The 23,842-nt window shown below is 40.8% G+C and overlaps 1 protein-coding gene across 1 annotated transcript; it reads right to left on the minus strand.

The window, feature by feature from the left end:
• Positions 1 to 1,767: 1,767 nt before the first annotated feature.
• Positions 1,768 to 6,602, minus strand: nefma (neurofilament medium chain a). The gene is made up of 3 exons (XM_080876709.1): positions 5,378 to 6,602; positions 4,445 to 4,569; positions 1,768 to 4,334 (listed from the first exon to the last, which is right to left on the minus strand). The coding sequence occupies exons 1-3, from the start codon at positions 6,434 to 6,436 to the stop codon at positions 2,669 to 2,671; spliced, it is 2,850 nt and encodes a 949-aa protein (XP_080732835.1). The 5' UTR covers positions 6,437 to 6,602; the 3' UTR covers positions 1,768 to 2,668.
• Positions 6,603 to 23,842: the final 17,240 nt, after the last annotated feature.

Genomic DNA, 23,842 nt, shown 5'->3' on the forward strand with positions numbered 1-23,842 from the left:
GCTAGTCACATTCTGAAGTACTGCAAACACAATTTAATATAAATATAATATAATAAAAACACTACAAGAAAGTGCAGATATTTGTTTAAAAATGAAGGGGAAATGTAGTTGAAAGTTGTCAGAAAAATAAATACTCATGTAAAAGTTCAGATACCTGAAAATTCTACTTAAGCACAGTAAAGAAGTATTTGTACGTAGTTACTTCCCACCTCTGATTAGCAAGGTATTGTATGTATGCATCCATCTTTTATTTACAGTCTATAGCCATACTATAGTCTATAAGCGCAGTAGTGATATGCGGATCGATACTGAAATATCGATTCCTCCGATACCAGTCATTCATGTTCTTGAATCGATTCGCATATTAAAATATTGATATTTTAGTAATTTAGGGTAAATTTGTAGTTTATCATTAACAGGAACACAGTGGAAAGAAACTATAACATTCGGATTGTCTACATTCGAAGGAACTACTTCCTCTTCCGCCTTTCATAGTCATATGCGAAATATGGCTGTATAAATGTGTTGCAGCCCCTTGGCGTGCGCACTCACAACAATGGCTGAGCGTAAATGGAGTCATGTGTGGCCGTATTTTACCTCCACAAACAGCCGAGACTTGTGATACATGTGGCAAGAAAGTGAGGTGTTGTGGCCACACCACTAACCTCGTCAAACACCTCAGAGTAAATCATATCACAGAATATGACGTCTCTCGCGGAGTCCTTTAGTGCTGCAGGCAGGCAGCGTGTTCAAATAGCGCACAACTTCAGTTTTTTTATTTCTATGAATTCTGCATTATTAAGTGATAAGAACGAGTACTCTGATATCCTGTAATCATGTTGACGCTATAATTTGAGATACAATAAAAGATACAATAAATAAAATACGTTTTTGTACAAAGTATCGGTATCGGATCAGTATCGTCAATACCACCCTGAATTTTACTTGGTATGGGATCGGAAAGGAAATCAGTGGTATCGCACATCACTAAAGCGCAGCAGCCTTGGGCTCGGTGCCAGTAAAGGGATAGATGCTTAAAAGTGACGCTTCTCACTTTTAAGACATACTTTTATTTTAATTTAAACACCACACAGCCAAAGTTTACGGATAAAGAAAGAGAGGAATGGAGGCCAGAGAAACGAGCTTCCATGACTGCCAAGTTCGTTTGGTTTCTTTAAAAAGAAAAGTAGCAACAAGAACCAAACTCGCTTGTCCAGGACTTAATGTTTCTAAACTGGTGCAATGCGGAGAAGTGCGAGTACACTACGAGATACTTTATTTCCATGCATTTATTTTTAAATGAAATTCATGCTGATACTAATGATTAACCAGTGACACCCAACCAAGATCGCCCATGGCATTGTTTTCCCAATTATCTCAAATAGCTCCCTGTAGTTAATATTCTGTTATCTCTCCTAATGTGATTTTTTTTTTGTTGTTGTTGTTGTTTAAAAATGCCATTTACACACAAACACACACTGGTCCACGTCATTAAATTAGGCTTTTGGAACCCTTGTGGTGGGTTTTTAAAAAGACACTGATGCTATTTAATACTGATTTTCTGCACCCAGCCTGTTAGTGATCACATCTGTCGTCACTGCTGGGTTTATGTTGCTGTTGACAGGAAACAAACCACAGTAACTACATTCAATTGCTAATAAACTATGTAATATTCCGTAGCTGTAATGCTGTATTGCTGCAGTGCTGTATACAGTTGCAAAAAATATGATTAAAAGAATAATAAAGTGACAACAGACAGTTGGCGTTTTGAAGATCTTTATGACATTTATTGAGCAAATGCTGCTGGGAAATTGTTCATGATGAGTAAAGTCATGGGATTGCAAACAGTAGCACCTCATTAAATTCTGTATTTAAATTCAAGTCCATCCTATGCATACAGGAATGCATGTTTCTATCATTTACAGTATATATTTTTTTCAGTTGCAGTCAGGTAAACATAACAGACACTGATAAAAAGCATGTTTAAGGCTAGGAGTTTCTTTAGGTTTCTTAAGCTTTATCTGCTTCGGTAAATGGATGTATATGGTATTGTGTTTATCATATCACCGTCCATTTCTTCCGTCACTGTTGGCTGTGTATTTGTTGTTGTTAGTTTCTTTTTGGCTCAGTTGGTATCTTCACGTGTCAAGTAAGGCTTCGTCAGTAGAATACATATGTCTGCATCGAGGACCCTCCATCCGCCAGTCCCCCACTTTTGCTTCAACTCCAAAACCCTCTCCGCAGTAATATTGTTTATTGATTGCTTTCTAGTATTTACTCTTTTTAAGGTGTATTTCTACCATACAGAGAGGAAAGTATTCCGCTCCCCTGAGCTAACATGCAGAGACACCCCACCCACCCAAGCACCCACCCATTCGTGAGCTCACCCACTAACTGCAGAAAGGAAAAAATATAAGGAAGAATAAAATATCTCAGTCACTTGCTCCTGTCCGCGTCTGCTGTGAAGCCCGTTTGAAGCTTTCACTCAACATGCATTTTTGAAATTTGTAGCGTTTAACTTTTGTCTTCTCGCTCTGACTTGTTTTGTATGTTTGAGAGTGGTTATCTTTATTACATCGCTCTAGCTGTATGATTTTCTTTGTTATGTTAGTTCTGGATTGATTGCTTGTGTTGTTCTCTCCCCTTCCTCCCCTCCTTCTCTGCTCGCTCACTCACTCTCCGTCACCTGCTTGATGGACTGAGTGGAGTGTTTCTCGGTCTTCTTAGTAGAGACCAGTTTCTCCTGCAGCATCTCTTCCGCCTCCTTCACTGTTTCGGTCACAGTGACGGACTTGATGACATGCTTTGACCCATCCTCTCCGGTGGTGATTGTCTCCACGGTCTTGGTGATCACAACCTTCTGGCTGCCGTCTTCCTTGACAGGACTCTCGTCTACGCCGTTGGTGATCACATCAGCTTCTTTTCCTTCATCCTTCTTCTCTTTCTCCTCAGGGCTACTCTTGTCTATGTCACCGTTCATGGCAACATCTTTCTTTTCAACTTTCTTCTCTTCTGTTGGCTCGCTCTTTTTCTCAGTCTTGTCTTCAGTGCTTTTAGGAGCCTCAGGCTTTGCGGTCTCGGTCTTTGGGGATTCAGCTTTTGGGGAGCTAGATTTTGGGGATGCTTCTTTTGGAGACTCTGCTTTAGGAGAAGCAGGCTTGGGAGATTCAGATTTAGGAGACTCTGGTTTTGGTGATTCAGACTTGGGGGAGGCAGGCTTAGGGGATTCAGACTTGGGGGAGGCAGGTCTAGGAGATTCAGACTTGGGGGAGGCAGGTCTAGGAGATTCAGACTTGGGGGAGGCAGGCTTAGGGGATTCAGACTTGGGGGAGGCAGGCCTAGGGGATTCAGATTTGGGAGACGCAGGCTTTGGGGAATCTGACTTTGGAGAGTCAGGTTTTGATCCCTCTGTTTTGGGAGCTTCTTCTTTCTTTGGAAATTCAGGTTTTGTTTCCTCAGATTTAGGAGCATCTTCTTTCTTGGCCTCGGCCTTTGTAGCTTCAGTTTTTGGAGCCTCTGTCTGGGTTACAGCTGGTTCTGAGTCTGGCTCATCTTTTCCCTTCTTCTCATCTCCCTTTTTGCCTGCATCCTCTTTTTCCTCCTTCTCATCTCCACTTTTGGATGCTTTGTCACTACCTGCATCTTCATCCTGATCTCCACTCTCTTCTTCAGCACCTGCTCCCTCCTCTTCTCCACTGCCCTCTTTGTCTCCAGCCTTCTCTTTGTCAGGAGAGGCTTTAGACTCTGGAGCTTTGGTGCACAACATTGTCTCCTCAACTTCTTCCTCCTCTCCTCCTCCCTCTCCTTCTTCATCACCTCCCTCTGCATCATCCCCCTTTTCTCCCTCATCCTCACCCTCACCACCTTCTCCCTCTGCTTCTTCTTCCTTCTCATCCTCACCACCTTCTCCCTCTCCCTCTTCTCCCTCATCACCACCTTTTTCATCCTCCTCTTCCTCCTTGCTGGGCGCACTTGAGCTAACTTTGGCTTCAGTGACAGCTACGACTTCTTCTTCTGCTTCTCCTCCCTCCTCTCCTTCTCCCTCTTCCACCTCACCCTCTGCTTCCTCTCCCTCTGCCTTCTCCTCCCCTTCTTCCTCTTCACCCTCCTCTCCTTCCTGTGTGGCAGAGAGCTCTTGCGCTAGCTCTGCCAGGGCCTCATCCATTTCAGCCTTCTCATCCTCAACCCTTGTCTCCTCAATGATCTCCTCCACAAACTTGTGCTGCACCTTAAGCTTTGTGGGCTCCGACTTAGGCTTAGAGATTTTAGTGGTGGTGACAGTCTGGCGGTAAGGAAAAGTGCTGAAGTGGGTCTCCTCACCCTCTAGGAGTTTCCTAGTGTAACAAATGCATAAATCAGATATTTAAAGTATGCTTCTATATGAAAAGGACTGCAAATATTGTTTCAAAATTAAATTTCAATTGTGCATGAGTGTATCCTGTACCTGTATGCAGCTATTTCAATGTCTAAGGCCATCTTGACATTGAGCAGGTCCTGGTACTCGCGCAGGTGACGAGCCATCTCCCATTTGGTGCTCTTGAGCTCATTATCCAGCTGGTGAATTGTTTCCTGAGTGAAATACACAAAAATCAGCTGTTGTTATAGGGTTGAATATGTTGAATAATTTAAATGCAATACGAGGTCCAGTGCTCAAAACCAGTCTTCATGTATTATGCAAATTTTTTTTGAAGCCTTAATAGTTTTTCCAAATTATCTGTTGCAGTGCTGCCCATGTCTTTCTGTAAACTCTGCAGACTCTGCGCAACAAGGCTGCTTGCTTTTTAATACATTCTGACGCAATACAGTATTCTAGAGATGTTGAATGCCTCTGTTTCAAGGGCAGCCTCCGCACTCTTTCAATACACCCCCACCCTCGCCCTAAAATCTCAGTGGTGTGATGCAAGGACAGAGCCAATCAAGGCATCGACCCATTGCCTCTGACTCAGCAAGAGAGAGAGAGAGAGCGGGAGAGAGAGAGTCTGCTGCAGCGATTCCCTTTTAACCATTTCGTGACTCTTGGAAATCTCTCCAGCTTGTGAATACAATCAGCCTGCTTAAGAGAAAAGTGTTTGTGCTGAACAGTCACAGTTAGGCAGAAGGGGACAAATGTTACAGAACCTGTCAAAGATAATAGAAACTAATATTTTATATTTGTGAATCTTTTTTTTATTTGATTTTAAAGGCTCACGCTTAAATGCTGCGTCAGTAAAACATAAATGTGTCCTATTAAGAACATCAACTCTTTTATCAAGTTTTAAAAACAGGCTACACAATTCTTTAAGAATAATCTATGACATTTCAAAACAGAATTGCCTTGTTTTAGAGTTGAACGTCTGTTCTCAGCCCACTCACCGCTCTTACCGGGCTGCCTTCTTACCTGCAGGCTGGCCAGGTCGCTGTTGTGGCGGTCCTCGATGTCATTGAGCTGTCTCTCCAGTGAGTCTCTTGTACCGCGGACGGACTCCAGCTCCACCGTCTTGGACTGCAGCTGACGGCGATAGTCGGCTATCTCGTCACGGGCGGACTTTATGGCGTCCTTGTTTTGCTCTGCAGCCTCGGTCAGCTTGACGTAGCGGCACATGAACCAGTTTTCCACCTGCTGCAGGTTCTGGTTGGAGTGGCCCTCCAGTTCGCTTCGAATCTCCCGGAGAGCCTCGGTGATGTCAGCCTTCTGGAGGTCTTTCCTTTCCACTGTCACCTGAGACGCCTGAATCTGGGCGATGAGGTCGCTGACTTCTTCCTCGTGATTGTTGCGGATGAAGGCGATTTCATCCTGCAGCGACTGAACTTTCTTCTCCAACTCAGACTTTACCAACTCCGAGTCGCTCATGTCCTTCTTCAGGACACGGATTATGGCCTCTGTCTCCTCTCGGATGCGAGCTTCTTCTTCAAAGCGGTCTCTGATCCGCTGGATGTCCTCGTCGATGTGGTCCGTGTCGAGCTGAATTTGTGCCTTGTCATGGTGGATTTGCTCCAGCAGCTCCCGTAGCTCCCGCAGCTCCTGGTCATAGAGGTCGTCCATCTGGGAGCGCGACACCTGTTTGTGCCGCAGTGCCTGGATCTCCGCCTCGATCTGCTTGTTCTGCTGCTCCAGGTAGTGCACCTTGTCAATGTAAACAACAAACCGGTCATTGAGCCCTTGAAGTTGCTCTTTCTCGTTAGAACGCTTGTAGTCTCCGTTCAGGATAGAGGTTTGACTATAATCAACGCTGTCGGCGGAGCTCAGCACAGCTGAGCTGTATGCCCGGGTTGCCGGCATATTCACGCTCCTCTTGTAAGACGTGGTCACGGTGGAGCCGGGACTGGCCCGGGACCAGGACTGGGACCGAAAGCCGCTGGAGGGGGTGCCGCTGGAGCGGCTGTAGCCATAGCTGGTCGTTCTGGTATCCATAGTTCTTCTGAAGGGACTCCCTACAGTGTCCACCGGGTAACTCATCCGGTTAGACCACAGAAGGGGATGTGCGCAAGAATGAAGGAGGACGGTGCAGGACGTGCAGGAGTGTGGCGAACGTTTATGTGGGTGTATGTGTGCGTGCAGGTGAGGGGTGTGTGGCTCTCACAGCGACTGAGACCTCCTCTGCGTGCTCCTTATATATCCGAGGCTCTGCAGTTGCCAAAGCAAGTATGAGGCAATTTTATTCCATCCACTGAAATAGGGGGAGGGGAGGGCGCATCCCCCTCGGGCCGTCTGCTAATGGTCCAGGGTCCCGTTCAGCCTGAACCACGTGGGCTATACGGGTTACGTGGGTGTCCGGCTTAAAGTAACCTGACAAAGTAGATAGATAGATAGATAGATAGATAGATAGATAGATAGATAGATAGATAGATAGATGTAGCCCCCTCTTAGTTCAGCACCATGGACAGCAACATGCAGTTCAACAGCAGTATCAGTTGCATTTATTCTCGGTTGAAAAAATAAACATTCTTATCCTTCTTGTCAATAATACGGTATAAAGAAGGTAAAAGGGAGTGCCCACCCAGTGATCCACAGCGTGTGTGTGTGTGTGTGTGTGTGTGTGTGTGTGTGTGTGTGTGTGTGTGTGTGTGTGTGTGTGTGTGTGTGTGTGTGCGTTCCTGTCTGCATGCTGTATTTTTGTGTTTACATTAATATTGTCCATAGTTTGTCTTTTTGGATCACTGCTGCACAGGGTAGTCAAAAACAAGCCATTTTTTGAGGGGGTGGGATTTTTAGTCTTTGTTGGACAGAGCAGTAAAGAGCTTATATTAAAGTAGGAGGAGATCAAGGTGGAATGACTTGCAGGAAATGGCCCAGGGTGGAATAAAGCCTGTGCCTTCCTTAGAAGCCTTTTGGCATATAGGCAACCTGCTCAACCAAGTGAGTTATAGTGGCACTCCATCCCAAATAAATAGCTTACCTTATCAAACATCTATGGCCACACATACAGATAATTCAAACTTTAAAGTTGAGTGTTTTTTCTGTTTACCAACACTTCTAACCATTAATTGATTTCCAAACTTCCGTGAAAAGAAAAATATCATCATAAAGAAGCTGGATTAATTTTCATGAAGAGAAGTCTGTTTAGGTTAAGGCACAGCTACAAAGTACACTGAATTTTCCAACTCCTGACACAGTCTGTTCTTACAATTGAATGTCTAAACATCAGGTATTCATTCAATAACTTGGTTAACCGACTTTTGTTTTCTTTTTAATCTCCATCATGACAAAATATAATCTTTGTTAATTTACAGAACTGTTTAGAAATTAGTCTGTACAACCTACACGGAAATGTGTTTTAGCTACAACACTGTAATAGTCAGTGTTTATATTTGTACATGCTGCACGTAAACTTTCTTCCAAGTTAGTAGGATTTTTGCATGGGATTTGTGAGTTATCGAAGCATTTGATAAGGACATTTCACCCTCAACAAATGAAGCCTCACTGTGTAGGTTGGCTGCATTGTGGCTTGGGCCATCAGGGTATTGATCTTCTGTCAATCTTGAAGCTTCACTCAAATATCGTGTGACTTTGATCAATGTGAAAATGATTGTTGAAGGTAATGCACCACAAACAGCTGCATCCGCCTTTTTTCCCCTCCACTGCTTATTTAATTCTGTCAAAATTCTCAAACCTCTCCTCTGCAAGTGCAACCATATTTAAAATCCTGCAAAGCCAGTGCGGACATAAGGACCAAGACAGATACTTTATTGCACATCTGGAGATTGCACTTTAAATTTAAAGCTTTTCAAATAATAATAATAATAATTATCACCTTGATCTACAGTTTATGTCCCCCCCCTCATTTCCTTCTGCTGAAAGGTTTAGTCAGGCAGTACAAATGCATCAAGCTTGGCCAATTTTAGATTGCTCCAGAGACAGAAAGGCAGACAGCGAGAGAAGAAGAGAGAGAGGAAGACAGAGAGGGATACAGAGAAAGTCACAATGACTTTCTCGCCCTGTTTATGCATGTCTGCCTATTCTAAGCGCCATCGTGTATTGTAAGTAATTATACTCCAGGAGCCACACCCCAGTCTCTCTGTTTGCAGACTTTACTGTGCCCTTGATCACTGTCCCATGACGTTCTCTTCGGGCCCTGATACTGGCTGCAGGATTTCAGACAGATATATTTGCTGTAGGGCTGTCGACTCAGAACCTTGAGGTGCTTTTAGATGCCCTATGAGGGCGGTGGTGGTGTGATGTACAACTTAGAGTGAGTGTGGGTGGGTTGGGCAGAAAAAGGGGAGTCATTCAACATCAGTTTTGGGCTCCAGCGCACTGCAGAAGGGTTGGAGTGTTTTCAAATAGCACTGCAGTAGAAACAGGCTCTAACAAGGAGACAAGCCCATCCCAGTCAGCCCCAGTCTGTCCCAGCCTGCAACCTGCAGTGAGCCCTCCACAGTATTGAAGTGTACCCGCGTGGGGTCAAGGTGTGGACAACCTTAAGTTGCATAGTGTAGAGGTGTACTGTTACATATTCACAGTAAGCTGCAAGGTCAGCGTGACCTTTTATTAAACCGATACGAGTGGATCATAAAAATGAGCAGCAGCATAGCAATCTTTTGTAATAACAGAATAACACAAACATATGTAAGACATTCACCTGTAAACTTAACACATAAACATCCTTGCATCAACTGACTAATAATGAAACTAGTCGTTCAACTACAGTTTATAATACCTTGACTGTGTTTGCTTCACATTCATGTGTAAACTATATACACATGAACATACATGCAGTTCATTTGTTTTGCCATTTTGTGTAGAGCCAGAGGTGGTCATTTGCAAAAGTAGTTCACTAATGAAAAAAAAATTGTGCTTAAAGGTGTATTACTGTTGATCAACAAATATCAACAGATGTTGCTGCATCCTGTATCAGAGGTTACCTGAATAATCTTACTTTCTTCAATACTCCCATCTAAAAGTGTCATGAAATACAAAACTAAGACGAAAGTTTCATCTTTCCCATGGGTAGTGGGTCATAATTATTTATTTATTATTTATTTATGTGTTTATGGTTTATATGATTGGTGAACACACGCTCACTTTCTGCATTACATTCAGTTGAGTGATATTTTATGCTTAAAAATGTCCTATGAAATAATTTCATACTCCATATTCTACACGCTAAGTGTGTATTGAAAATGATATATTTGCACTAATGATGACTCTGTAGACTTCCATGTAGTTATAGCTATAGACTTTCAAAGTTATACATACATTTCACTAATAGAAATATTGCCTTTACCTTTAAAATAAAATCTATCTATCTATCTATCTATCTATCTATCTATCTATCTATCTATCTATCTATACATACGTATGCATATCTATATATATATGTATATATCAGTTTTGTACTTTGGTACAACTACACTGAATAAAAAATGAGAGAGTCAATAGCTTCAAGCACAGAGCACATATACCAAAGTCCAAACAACCGTTTAATTGTCAAATCTAAACCTGGTTCTCCCAGAGGTTTCTTCCTGTTACAGTTTTTCTCCATTGGTTTGGCTCATTTCTTGAAACAGAAATTACATTCTCAAAACTCTAAGATCATTTGGCAAAACACTCTTACAGTTTAGCACAACACTATAGCTCACCCGCAAAAGCTCATATCTCTTCCAAAACTGTTCACACAGGCTTCAATCTAAATCCCTTTCGCATTTAAACAGTCAGTGTCTCCAAAATGGCAAAGATCCTTCTCAATAGCTTTGGCTCATTTCTCGACACAGATGGGACATTCTCATCATTCTTGGTGCTTTTGTCAAAATAAACCTGGATGGTTGATCACAACAACATGGTCCACCTGCAAAAGCTCATATCTCTCCTAAAACTGTTCACTCATGTGTCAAAACTACATTTCTTTCTAATCTGAATAGTCAGTGCCCCCAAAATGCATCATCCCTTTGGCATTGTGTGAGTACTGCCATACAAAATGTTTAGATGTTTTGTCACTATGGCAGAGGACCAACAATATACGACAGAAAAGAGTAGCCTCCAAGGTTTGACATCACAGATTGCACTCACACTACCAAGGAAGTTATAACCATTTTTTATTCACACGCAAAGAAAGTTTCATACATATGTAAAAAGAAAATGTACATTACAGTAGTAAATTGTATGAACACAAAATCAAAAAACAAGGACTTATTCAGTGGTCGCTGTACTCATTCTCCCGCTCTTGTCCACTGTCTTCACCCTCCTGATTATTTACACGCTGTTGTCCGTCTGGCCACAGATTCTCGTCCACATCACAGCGGATACTTTCTCTAGCAATGCAACGAGGGAAGACACGGCGTGCATGCCGCAACCATCCCCTGCATTGATCTCCTGTAATGTCGTCACACGCTGCGTCCATAGCATGGAGCAGGAACGGCTGATCCTGAGCATGATGCTCATACACTCTCCAGCTCCAAGCAGAGAAAAACTCCTCTATCGGATTGAGGAAAGGAGAGTAAGGTGGTAGGAACCCCATGACCATCCTTGGATGCGTTGCAAACCAGCTCCTAATGAGTGGGCTATGGTGGAAATTGACATTGTCCCACACAATTACATGAATGGGTAGGTGAGGCCCTATGAGACCTCTCTCATTTTCAGGGATAAAATCGGTATAAAGGCGATCCAAGAAGATGAGGAGCTTGTGTGTGTTGTATGGGCCAAGACTGGGGATGTGAGTGGCCACACCATTCTCAGAAATGGCAGCACACATAGTTATATTGCCCCCTCGCTGACCTGGGACATCCACTGTGGCCCGGTGGCCAATAATATTACGGCCACGTCTTCGGCCCTTGGCCAGGTTGAAGCCAGCTTCATCCATGAACACCAGGATGTGAGGGGTCTCATGTCCTTCCAATGCCATTATTCTCTAAAATAGAGTAAAGAACATAAAATCAGTCATACAGAAGAGTCATATACTACAGTTAGACAATTACATGTTCTCCCCCACAGGTTCAATATACTACAGGCCACTGCTCCAGTGGTTCTAAACTAGTGATAGGCCTATGAGGAAGTACTGCAGGGGTATTTGATAGAAAGGGGAGTGGGAAATACTGATGACTTACTGAGATGTTACAGTAAAACCTACAGTATTAGATAGATTTGATTGGGAGACAACAAAATAAGGATTATAATGAGAATCGTATCATACAGTAAACTGCAGTTTTCTGTTGAAATTCTTAAAGTCAGATGAAGAAAATACTGATTCTGAAATCAGGTAAAGGAGGTATTGAAACCAAATAAGTGAACTACTGCTTACTGTGATTACAGGTAAGGTTATAATGAGAGACAACCAGTAACTGACTTACATTTACATACTGGTAGCGCAGATCCTTCACTCGGTCAGAGTTCCTCTCAAATGGTACCCTGTAGATTTGTTTCATTGTCATCTGATGCTTCTTGAAAACCCAGTCTATTGTGCAGATGCTTAATGTGTTTATATTCTGGAATATGATTGTCCTGAAGGATGGCATCACAGATCTGTCTCAATGTGATGGCATTATTTGCGGCCTCTTTCCCCTATTCCTCCACCACACATTCTCAGTCCTCCTCCTCTTCTTCTTCCTCCTCTTCCTTGAGGAAGAACTTCCCCTTGTCCGTTTGCTTGGCCTTGTCTATCCATGTTCAAAGATCGGACTGGCTCTGGTCAAGCTCCATATATCTGTGTTTGGCAGCACACAATCATGGAACACACCTGTGTGTGACACTACCCCTTCGTTAGTCTAGTTTCACCTGACTGTCAATGACTGTCATCAATTTATCAAATATTCAAAGAAGTTCATATATGGTATTCATGGTATTATGTTCTTGACCAATTTTGACAATTGAACAGACAGTTGTGCATGCAAGTACTTATACAATGAAATCATGCTGACATGTTTTGGAGGGAATGATCATTAGACTGAGAATCAACTAATCAGTTTAGATCTACAAGATCTACTCATTTGGAAAATGTGCTAAATGTGGGCTAACTGTATAACTGTAGGCTACTTGTACTTAATCATTTGCAAAGATGCACTGAGACAATTGAGACATGTACTAAGGCATTTTCCATTTGATAAAATGAATGAGAAATGCCATTCTGTTGTGAACATTTGCCAAGAGGTTTGGAGGTTTGTCCATGTTATTTTGAGAATGTAATTTCTGTTTCAAGAAATGAGCCAAACCAATGGAGAAAAACTGTAAAATGGAGTTTCTCCTTCCCACTGTCGCTTGCTCATAGGTGGTCATCTGATTCTTGGGGTTTTGTCTTTTTTCTCTGTATTATTTTAGGATTATCTACAACATAAAGCTCCTTGAGGCAACTGTGTTTTGTGATTTGTTGCTATACAAATAAAACTGAATTGAATTAAATAACTGGATAATGACAAATGCTTCGTGTTTGTGAAGTCAATAAGTCAGACTACTTCCAGATTCAACCATGGCATAGTATTAAAATTTACAATTTATTAGTACATTTGTCAAACTAAAGCCCAGTTTCTGGTTGAAAATAGGTAACCATCAATTAGCAGGAGTTAAGACTGCTTTTTACAAAATACATTTATTTTGATTCAAAGTGAGACTTTACGAGTGTTAGTTGGTGTAGTCACCAAGTTTAGTCATCTCTAATTGTAGTATTATATTTAGAGCTTACCCTACCTAATGTTAGGGTTCCTGGGTCGGTGACCCAGTGTTTTGTGTTTTTGGTTATTTGATTTTGTTATTTCTTTATATTCTAGCTTTGCTTTACGGGTTTTTCTTAAGTTAAGGTCCTCTGGGTGGGGTTTGGTTAGAGTTTTAGTGTTTTGGTTTTCTGTCTGTGTTCCTTTGTTGCTGTCTTCCCTGTCTGCTGTATTTCCACGTCCAGTCAGTGTCTGTGTCTGCCCTGGTCCCACGTCTCTGTTCCCTTTGTTTTAGTGCTTGCCTGTGAGTCTGTGTTATGTTTCCTGTTTTACTTTGGAAGTCTATGTCTGATGTTAATGTGTCTGGTTTTGCTTCCCCTGGTCTCGTTAGGCCTGATTTGCCCCAGCTGTTTTTCCCTCCTGTTACTCATTCCCTGATTGCTCCCTCTGTGTATTTAAGCCCTGTGTTTCTCTGTGTCCATGTCGCGATCTACTGTTTATTTTGCTGTGTGTTTTGCCAGTCCACCGGTGTTAGTTTATTTTGAGTTTTTTCCAGTTGTGTTATGTTTGCGTTCAGCATTAAAGCTGTTTTGGTTTAAGTTTGTCTCTGGAGTCTGCATCTTGGGTCCTATCCCTGTCCGCACACAGCCGTCACCTAACACCTAAAGGTTTTAATGTAGCCTTCTTGTAATAGTATTCAAGAGGACTGGGAATCTATAGCTTAACTAAATAATTGTAATACTTACCACAATGATGCTTCGATCTTTCATGCAATTAACAAGGCTGCCTGTTGCCTTTCTGTCACTTATTTATTCATGAGGTGAAGCAGTATGTCATGAGCCAGAGGAGAGAAAGAATGACACTGAGACATAAACAGACAGACATAAACACAAGGAGATTAATTAAGACGTCTGCTGATAATTCTCAGCTCCTCAGTACAGAGAGACTTCACAGGTACACTTATATTACATTGTAGGTCCATATATGAAAATAGGACATTTGATTAACCCTTTCATGCATGAATTATGACCAGTGTTGGTCAAGTTACTTGAAAAAAGTAATCAGTAACTAATTACTGATTACTTCCCCAAAAAAGTAATCCCGTTACTTTATTGATTACTTATTTTCAAAAGTAATTAATTACTTAGTTACTTAGTCACTTAGTTACTTTTTAAAAACACAATTTACAACCTGAAGAGGTAATAAAGCGATAGATCTTTCAGCCCAATTCTACTTTTTCTGCATAATCCATCATACAAAATGTAATCAAATGGAAAAGTCTCTTTTTTTAACTTGTTTTATTAGTTTTATTCTTTTAACTTTATGCATCAAGCAAAAATTAAACTATAAGCAACATTCTCTGACTTGAATAAATTAGTTTAACATTTAAACCTATTTTCTACACATTCCAGCACATAAAATAAAATATTTTTTGTGTTTACACTCAGTCTTTCAAATAGATGCAAGTAAAACACAGCAGAAAATAAATAAAGTCAAAGACTCAGCGGTCCTGTTGCTCTATTTTCACCTGTAAAGCAGGACTGCGGTAGGCGGAGGTTTACCCTGGTGCAGGTGTGCTGCGGTCAGTGGAAGAATCCGCGAGTTTCTCTGTGAATTTCCCATTACGTCGTAGCGCACTCGGTGCTTGCTTGGAAGTTTAGGGGTTTTTTTTCGCTGTAAAAAGAAGTTTTCTTCCCACGCACAACGGACACTAATGTTTTTGTCACTTTTTATGGAATCAAACTCAAAGTAAGGTCAGTACTTCCACGCTTTAAATGCTGCACGCTCATACTCTCTCCTGCACTCGATATGTGATCCATTGTTGATCTGCACACAGCTGTTGTCACTAACGGCGCACTCGCTTACGTCACTGTCATGAGACATTCTTGCAAAAAAATCACGGTTTTAGTAACGCAGTAACGCAGCGTTCCTACGTGAAAGTAACAGTAATCTAATTACCGTTTTTGCAATAGTAATCCCTTACTTTACTCGTTACTTGAAAAAAGTAATCAGATTACAGTAACGCGTTACAAGTAACGCGTTACTGCCCATCTCTGATTATGACAACTTCAATCAGGACTTTTTTAAAAGTATTTTTATTCATCTTTAGGCATGAAAAAAAAGATTTTTGAACTTCATTTTCTTTTTAAGCATGCACTTTTCAAAGAATTGTTTACATGTCCACTTAGGTGGACAACTGATGTGTATGGAGTGACACATCAGTGGTTTATGTGCAAGTATACCATCAACACTGACACAAATACAAGAAAACGGCCTTTGAATAGCTGTTCACTGTAGTGACCACTATGTGTGAAAGGGTCAATGATCAAATGTCACATCTTTGACTGTCTTCTTTCTGTTAGGAGACCTCGGTCATCAACCCAGAGTTTTGGGTTTTCATTATTATTGTACTTTGATTTTGCCTTAATTTATCATTTCTAGTGTTTTGGTTTCTTTGTTCGTGTTCTACTTTCTGGTTTCTGTCTGTGTTTCTTAGTTGCAGTATCCCCTGTGTTATGTTTCCTGTTTTACTTTGAAGTCTGTGTCTCAGGTTATTGTATCAAGTTTTGCTTCCCCTGTCTCGTTAGCCCTGATTTGCCCCAGCTGTGTTTCCCTTCTGTCTCTCATTCACTGATTGCTCCTCTGTGTATTTAAGCTCTGTGTTTTCCTTTGTCTGATCGCCATCGTCCCATGCTGTGTAGCAGAGGTGTGGACTCGAGTCACATGACTTGGACTCGAGTCAGACTCGAGTCATTAATTTTATGACTTTAGACTTGACTTGAAAAAATGTTCTAAGACTTGTGACTTGACTTGGACTTTTACACCAATGACTTGGGACTTGAATTGGACTTGAACCGGTTTACTTGAAAAGACTTGATATTTTACCCCAAATATAAAATTTAACATGCATATTATATAGAGATTGAAAATGTGACGTCATTCACGGGTAGAACCGCAAAGGATTCTGGGAACTCGTGGCAAGCGGTACTAGCGCACGCAGGCTTTCAATTGAAATCAGTCACACAGCGATAAAAAGAAACACAAAAATGTCAAGAAGCTGTTGTATTATTAACTGCAATAGCCGGTCGCATGACAGCCACGGGAAGCCGACGGGTAAAGAGATCGGTTGTTATCGGATTACGTCGTTGAAGAGAAATTGTTCGAGCCATGTTTCCGAAGTAACAAAGACGCGACGGATGGCCTGGATTGCAGCCATTCAAAGACCAAATATAACGTCCCAGAACACTCCAGCTCACAGGTTAGTCTGCTCCAAGCATTTACACGAAGGTCAGTGTTTTTTAGTACTTAATACGTCATTTTCATAACATAATTGGTGATATAGGTTAAAAGCAAGTCTGGCGCTGAACAGAAATTGTCGCGCTATGCTCCTTTGTTTATTGTGCATAAATAGTGAATTGTCCTGACACAATATTGCGTTTCGCTTCTGTTATTATGGTACATTGACAAAAACATATACTTTTATTCACAGGATAAAACAGGTTTTTTGTATCACTAATTGCCCAGTACGATTACAGCATACAATATTATTGTCACTGCTACATTTCTGTGATGGGTACCAGAGATTATTTCCACTACTAATTAATTACCGTTGAGCTCAAAGGTCCTATTAATAAACGGTTAAGGAATGTGTATTTATGACGACGATTTGTGAGACTGGTAAACTTATGATACGTACGATGGTCTTTACTTTCTACACGGTGCATTTCAAGGTCCTGCACCCATCCGTCGGTAAACTGTACCTGGGCTTGTTGCAGTGACCTGAAGTTACTAAACTTCATGAGTGTATGCACTCACTCCAAGAACCGTATGATTATAAATATGCATATAAATATGCTAAGATGAGATAGCTGACTTCATCTAACTAGCAAATGTTTTCCAGGCTACGTTGGTGATACAGTTTTTTTTTAATGTGTATGATATTTTTGTCATGCGATTTTAAAGCCGGTCCTACAACCGCATCCAAGAATAACATGCAGCTTATCTCAGAACCGTTGGTGAAAATTATTCTAGGAGCTAGGTTTAATTGAGCTGCATTTTAAAGAGGTGCAATTTCACAATTTGTGTATATTTTCTAAGTTCACTATTTTGTCATGTGTTGAGAAAAACACAGATTTTAAAATTACATGGTCTAATATTTACATTTAGCATAACTGCAACATTCTTTTTTTCGTTTTTTTTTTTTTTTTTTAAAGACTCGAAAGGACTTGAAATTCAAAGTTTCAGACTTGTGACTTGACTCGGACTTTTACACCAGTGACTTGAGACTCGACTCTGACTTGCCTGACATTACTTGAGACTTGACTTGAGACTTGAGGATAAAGACTTGAGACTTACTTGAGACTTGCAAAACAATGACTTGGTCCCACCTCTGCTGTGTAGTCTGTCCATCTGCTTGCCAGTATAAGTTTCCTGTATTTCCAGTCAGCCATCCACCAGTAAAGTTGCATTTGAGTTTATCTTTTTGCTCCTTGTGTCTGCGCTTTGGGTCCACCACTCCTGCCTGCACACAGCCACACATGACACTTTCATCCACCTTGGTAACCTTGTCAAATTCATCTACAGTACTAGCAGTTGTAACACTGGTGTCCTTCAAAGCACCAGACTGTAAAAATGTCATACATAGGTTAAAACTCTGTACTGATGCATATATATGCGTGCTTGTTTTTCTGAAGTGATGCATTAAAGACTGTGTTACAGTTATTTTATTTTAAACCTTTGGTTTAAAATGAATAACATAATTTCTATAACAATGTCAAAATATTTGACCGTATCACTTGTTTTCTTCATTTGAATTTGTGTACGTGTGTGCATACATTGCACTTCACAGGCACATGGTCTGTCAGTGATGAATTTACATTATTGCTTCATCAGCTCCCCTTCGAGGTGCCCTGTACATTGATTAACATATTTTTTCCCCGGTGGGTTTCAAAGCTGCTCTGATGCACGCACCAGGGAAGAAAATCTATTTGTACATTGTCTTTTAGGTTGAGTGAAAATAATTGAGAAAAATACAAAACAATTTCAGTTCTGTGTAAATTTTTTAGGGTTTTGATGATATTCTGCAACTAAAATCATTTGAATCCACTCCTATAACTTACCAGACTTCACTGTCCTGGTGGTGGCGGCGACAAATCGTCAATTTTCATATAAATGAACACCTTAATTACACTTCCAGAACATTTTATTTGTCCACAGATTTCTTAGGTGGGGTAACAATTCACTTTTAAAATAACAAGAGCCAGAGTCTGCATAACCATGGATTTTTGGCTCAAGGCCAAATCAATAATGATTTGTTAAACAATCTTATGTTGTAGTGGATCTGAAAACTTTCGTCTTCAGTGTTCTGCAAAGGTCAAAGATTGGCTGTACGCCTCCTGAGATGGATGGTTGAGAGGTGGAAGGGTAAGAGCATCTTGTGGGGAGGTAAGCAGGGTGTGACAGCTTGTAGATAGCTGTACTGGGTGGTGCTGGTGGGAGGTGGGGAGCAAGTGATGTCATGGATACTGCGAGGGCAAAAAAAAAAAAAGAAAGATGAACAACAGTAGAAGGGGTTTGCAAAGGAGAACAGAAAGGGAGGGGTGACACAAGGATCTGCAGTTTATCTGCAATGCATCAGTAGCTCTCTCTCTCTCTCTCTCTCTCTCTCTCTCTCTGTGTGTGTGTATGTCCATGTTAACATCGAGCAGAGTTTTTTTTCTCATAGGCGATCCTCTGTGGATGGCTAAGTAGCCACAGACAGAAATAAAACTGTTCCACATCTTCCTCACACAGGGAAAAGGATTGGCAAAAGCCCAAGACAGGCCTGTCACTTCACACACACACACACACACACACACACACACACACACACACACACACACACACACACACACACACACACCGATCGTATGGAGCAGGCATCAGCAAGGAAAATGCTAATATTCAGTCCTTCGAGTTTCTAAATCAGTTTGATTTTTTCCACAAATCAGTAGGGGAAAACGGGTATATGTGAAATGCACAAATACGCAAATCACTTGTTCCACTAGAAAATGTTTGAAAAGCAACCTGAAAAAAGTGATTCCCTTCAACATACTTCTTCAGCAGGGAAGCCATCAAACCTTTAATAAATTCAACATGAGATTCAATCACTCACCTAAAGTTACATAACAAAATATATGACAAACAAACTGGGGAGTGTTGTATCAATCTGTCAGCTCGCTGAGAAAATTGCAAAACTAATCTGAAGCATAAATACACACATACAAACACGTTATATCCCACTAAGCATGTTTTCTCGTTTCCCTGTGATGAAGGGAAATTCACAGTGTTGCCTAGGCAGTGATTTATTTTGTTGTTGCCATTTATCTGTAGCATTTGGTGCTCCAGATAAATTATTTAGAGCTCAGACTAATGATGAGATTGCCTATTTATGCTATATATTATGATAATATTTGCCTAGACCTCCTGTCAGACCACCATTAGTCACTGAAAGTGTTGGACTCCAGATATAGAATAGAATAGAATAGAATAGAATTCAGCTTTATTGTCATTGCACATGCACAGGTACAGGGCAACGAAATGCAGTTTGCATCCATCCAGAAGTGCTTTAGTGATATAGATATATTACAATATATATTAGCAATAATATAGATATGTGAGTATATTACAGAAATGGGTCTATTATGGTATGTTATAATGTACACGGTATGAAGTATGTTATGAATATTCTATAACTATGTACAGTAACTGGCTGTAGTGAGTACAAGCTATGTAAATGGTAAATGGCCTGTATTTATATAGCGCTTTACTAGTCCCTAAGGACCCCAAAGTGCTTTACATATCCAGTCATCCACACATTCCCACACTGGTGATGGCAAGCTACATTGTAGCCACAGCCACCCTGGGGCGCACTGACAGAGGCGAGGCTGCCGGGCACTGGCGCCACCGGGCCCTCTGACCACCACCAGTAGGCAACGGGTGAAGTGTCTTGCCCAAGGACACAATGACCGAGACTGTCCGAGCCGGGGCTCGAACTGGCAACCTTCCGATTACAAGGCGAACTCCCAACTCTTGAGCCACGATCGCCCCAGGCTATGAACAGGATATAAATATGAAAAACTCTACAGAATATGAAATAAATAACTTTACAGAAATCTGAGATATACAGTTATACAGAAATGGGAACTATGCAAGTTGTAAACAGTTGTAGGATTAAAAATTATCAAATGTACAGAATGATTATTTACACAGAACTATACAGTAGTGCAGTTAAGATAAGTGAGATATAATTCCTACAGAGGCTATATAAAGTGCTAGTGGTTGTGAGTGGTGGTTCAGTCCATGTTATTATTGTGTGTTTGAGGGTACAGTTGTCCATTGTGGGTGTGTGTATGTTCAGTCCATGTGTTAACGTGGGTCAGATGTAAGGAGGCAGAGTTCAGGAGTCTGACAGCTGTGGGGAAGAAGCTGTTCCGGTACCTGGTGGTCTTAGTCCGGAGGCTCCTGTAGCGCCTCCCAGAGGGCAGGAGGGTGAAGAGTCCATGTGATGGGTGACTGGGGTCTTTGATGATTTTCCCAGCCCTTTTCAGACACCGCTTCCTGTAGATGTCTTTCATGGCAGGAAGTGGTGCTCCGGCGATGCGCTGGGCAGTTTTCACGACCCTCTGCAACGCCTTCCGGTCCGAGGCAGAGCAGTTCCCGTACCAGACTGTTATACAGTTGGTCAGGATGCTCTCGATGGTGCAACGATAGAAGTTCACCAGGATGTCTGAGGACAGGTGGTTCTTCCTCAGAGTCCTCAAGAAGAAGAGGCGCTGGTGAGCCTTCTTGACCAGCTTGGAGCAGTTGGTCGTCCAGGTGAGATCCTCGGAGATGTGGACTCCCAGGAACTTGAAGCTGCTCACACGCTCCACAGCCGTCCCCTTAATATGGATGGGTGGATGTGGGTCAGCATTCCTCCTGTAGTCCACGATGAGCTCCTTAGTCTTCTCGGTGTTAAGCAGCAGGTTGTTTGTGTCGCACCACTCAGCCAGATAATCCACCTTCTCCCTGTAGGCGGCCTCAGATAATATCCAGATATTACACTCTTAATACTCGCACTACAGCAAGCAGTATGATTAGTGAAAGTGAAAACCTTACAATTACTATGAGAAAACAACGCTGAATAATTATTTGCTGTTGCTGATAGAAGTGTCACTATTACTTGTCTTCCAGTATTAGAAGTACAAAGAGCCATGCAACTTATGGTGTACAACAACCACTCAGCATGTGATGGTGTCATACTGGGTTGTGTGCTTTAAATGATTCATTACTTTTTTTTAGGCATAGGGATACAATAATGATTGTGCTGGGAAAAATCAGTACTCACATTCACCTTCATTATAAAAGGGAAAAGGGAAGAAAGGAAACATAAAAAAATAAAGAAGAGCAAAATAAGAAAAACAGCAAATAAAAAATTAAATTACAAGTAAAACAAAGTATTTGAAAAGTATTCAGAACTAATTGTTATGTTTATTTGTAATTGTTGCAATTGTGTTTGTGTGTTTAATTATAAGTAAAAAACTAATTATTCTACATGAGTCTTTTATTCATTAACATTAATCCAGTTTCTTTTTGTTTTTTACAGTCTTTGGTCAATACCCGAACGTGTTTGTGAAACAAGAAATCAATTATTGTGCTGCTGACTCACTATCACACCGTCATCCTCAAAGGACACTTGATTAGAACAGAGCCATTGATACTGCGATTAATTCCACTCCAGCAATGACAAATCAAAAGTTTATGCTGTGAAGACAGCCTATGTCTATGAGGCCACTCCTGATTTCTTTATATTTTGCTCCCAAGGAATCACAATTTCTTGGAATTTTTTTAATGTGGTCTCCAGTAACAGTTCTCCAGGCTTTTGAATGTTTTCTTTTATTTAACACTGACATGAAAAATTGACAAAAAAAATTGGAGCTAAATCAAGGGATGAACCAGTGTTGTGTCTACACAGAACGAACAACTCTGACTGACGAATGTGAAATTTTGGTTTAAATTATGATTATCTGGAGGAGTCCAGGACAGAGGTACAACGGTGAGTCTCTACAGGCATCTGGAAAACATGGTGGAGACTTTGTCACAGTCTGGGGCTTTATTAAAAAAAAAAAAAAAAACAGAAAAAGAAAAAGAAAAGAAACAAGAAATCAAGTTAGATTAGTGGTAAAATAAATAAATAAATAAATAAATAATAATAATAATGATAATAATAAAAGATGATGATGATGATGATGACAATACATACAAATTCAGCTTTGTATTACAAAATGTCATATGATAAAAAAGTACTTTAGTACAATAAAGTGTTACTTTATTGTACTAAATAGTATTTTAGGGTGGTTATTTCAACAAATTCTTTGACTGACAGAACAAACCTATTCACAACCATATTTCTGAGAACTATTTAAAGTATCAGAAGCTTTGCTTACTACCACAGTATTTTAGTAAAATCCATTAAAATATTCTAAATATACCATAGCAGGAATAGCGTGATCTCAGTTACTTATGAACTGCCATTTGAAGTCACAAGCAAAGTAGAATTAAACTAAAATGTCATATTCATCTAATAAACTTCACAGATAGCTAAATAAATTTCAATCAAATTAAATTAAATCAGATTTTTGAATTTTATTAATTTAATATTGATCCTGACTCTTATGTCACGGTACTGGGTCCGTGACCCAGTCTTGTGTTTCTTTAACTTATATCCCTTGATTGTTTGTTATTCATGGCTTTGGTTTTCTGTTTATATTATATCTGTAGTTCTAGCTCCTAGTTTCAGTCACTTCATGTCTTCCCTGTGTTCCATGTTGCATATCCAGTCAGTCATGTCTCAGTGTCAAGTCTGTTTCTGAGTCTTCATCTTTGCAAATGTCTCGTGCTTCCTGTTTTACTTTGATAGTCCTTGTCTTATGTCAGCGTATTCTGCTTTGCTTCCTTTGTCTTGTTATGTCTATTTAAGCCCTGTGTTTACCTTTGCCCTTTGTCATGTCGTGCACCCTCACAGCTGTGTGTTTCCCTTGTCCTTGTGCGCCTGTTTAGTTTCTTAGCTTCTCAGTTCCAGGTTTGTTTTCTTGTGCTCCTGCTTAAGTTCCAGTTTTCCGGTGTTTCAGGCCTTAGTTCCCACGTTCCCGTGTTGTTTATTTGGTTTTTTTTGTAAGGTAATGTTATTGTGGATTTCCCAGCAATAAAGCTGCCATTTTCAGTTAAACTCCCATGCCCAAACGAGTCCTGCATTTGGGCCCTCATCCTGCCTGCCACACAGCAACATTACAGCTATGACAGCTGGGATCAGTGTGCATTGACCCAAAATGAGCTATGCTTGTTACAATATTTAAATCAATTACTATCTTACTATAATACTGTCAAAATAACTAATTTGATTAATATTTCATATGTTTGTAACAATTGTTCTTTCATTTTATTGTATGATAGCATTGTGACCCCAGGAAGAATAGCTGCTGCACTGCTAAACTTAATGTGGACCTTGATAAGCTAAAAGGTCTATGCATAAAAACTACCTTCAGGATGTATAGAACATTTATTGCTGAAGATCTTTCCTCTGCCTTCAGCAGTGTTGCTCCTGGATATGTGAGCCCTTGTTGTCCCTGAACCATGTGTGTCAGCATGTACTGGCTGTGCCAGTTGTCGATGTGTCCCGGCACCAATGTCATTGAGACAAATTCGTTTACACATGTTGCAGTTTGCTAATAGGTCCACAGAGTCCCCCACAGACCCGATGTCTGTA

Source organism: Rhamphochromis sp. 'chilingali' (assembly GCF_963969265.1).
Source record: "Rhamphochromis sp. 'chilingali' genome assembly, chromosome: 2".
Taxonomy (NCBI): domain Eukaryota; kingdom Metazoa; phylum Chordata; class Actinopteri; order Cichliformes; family Cichlidae; genus Rhamphochromis; species Rhamphochromis sp. 'chilingali'.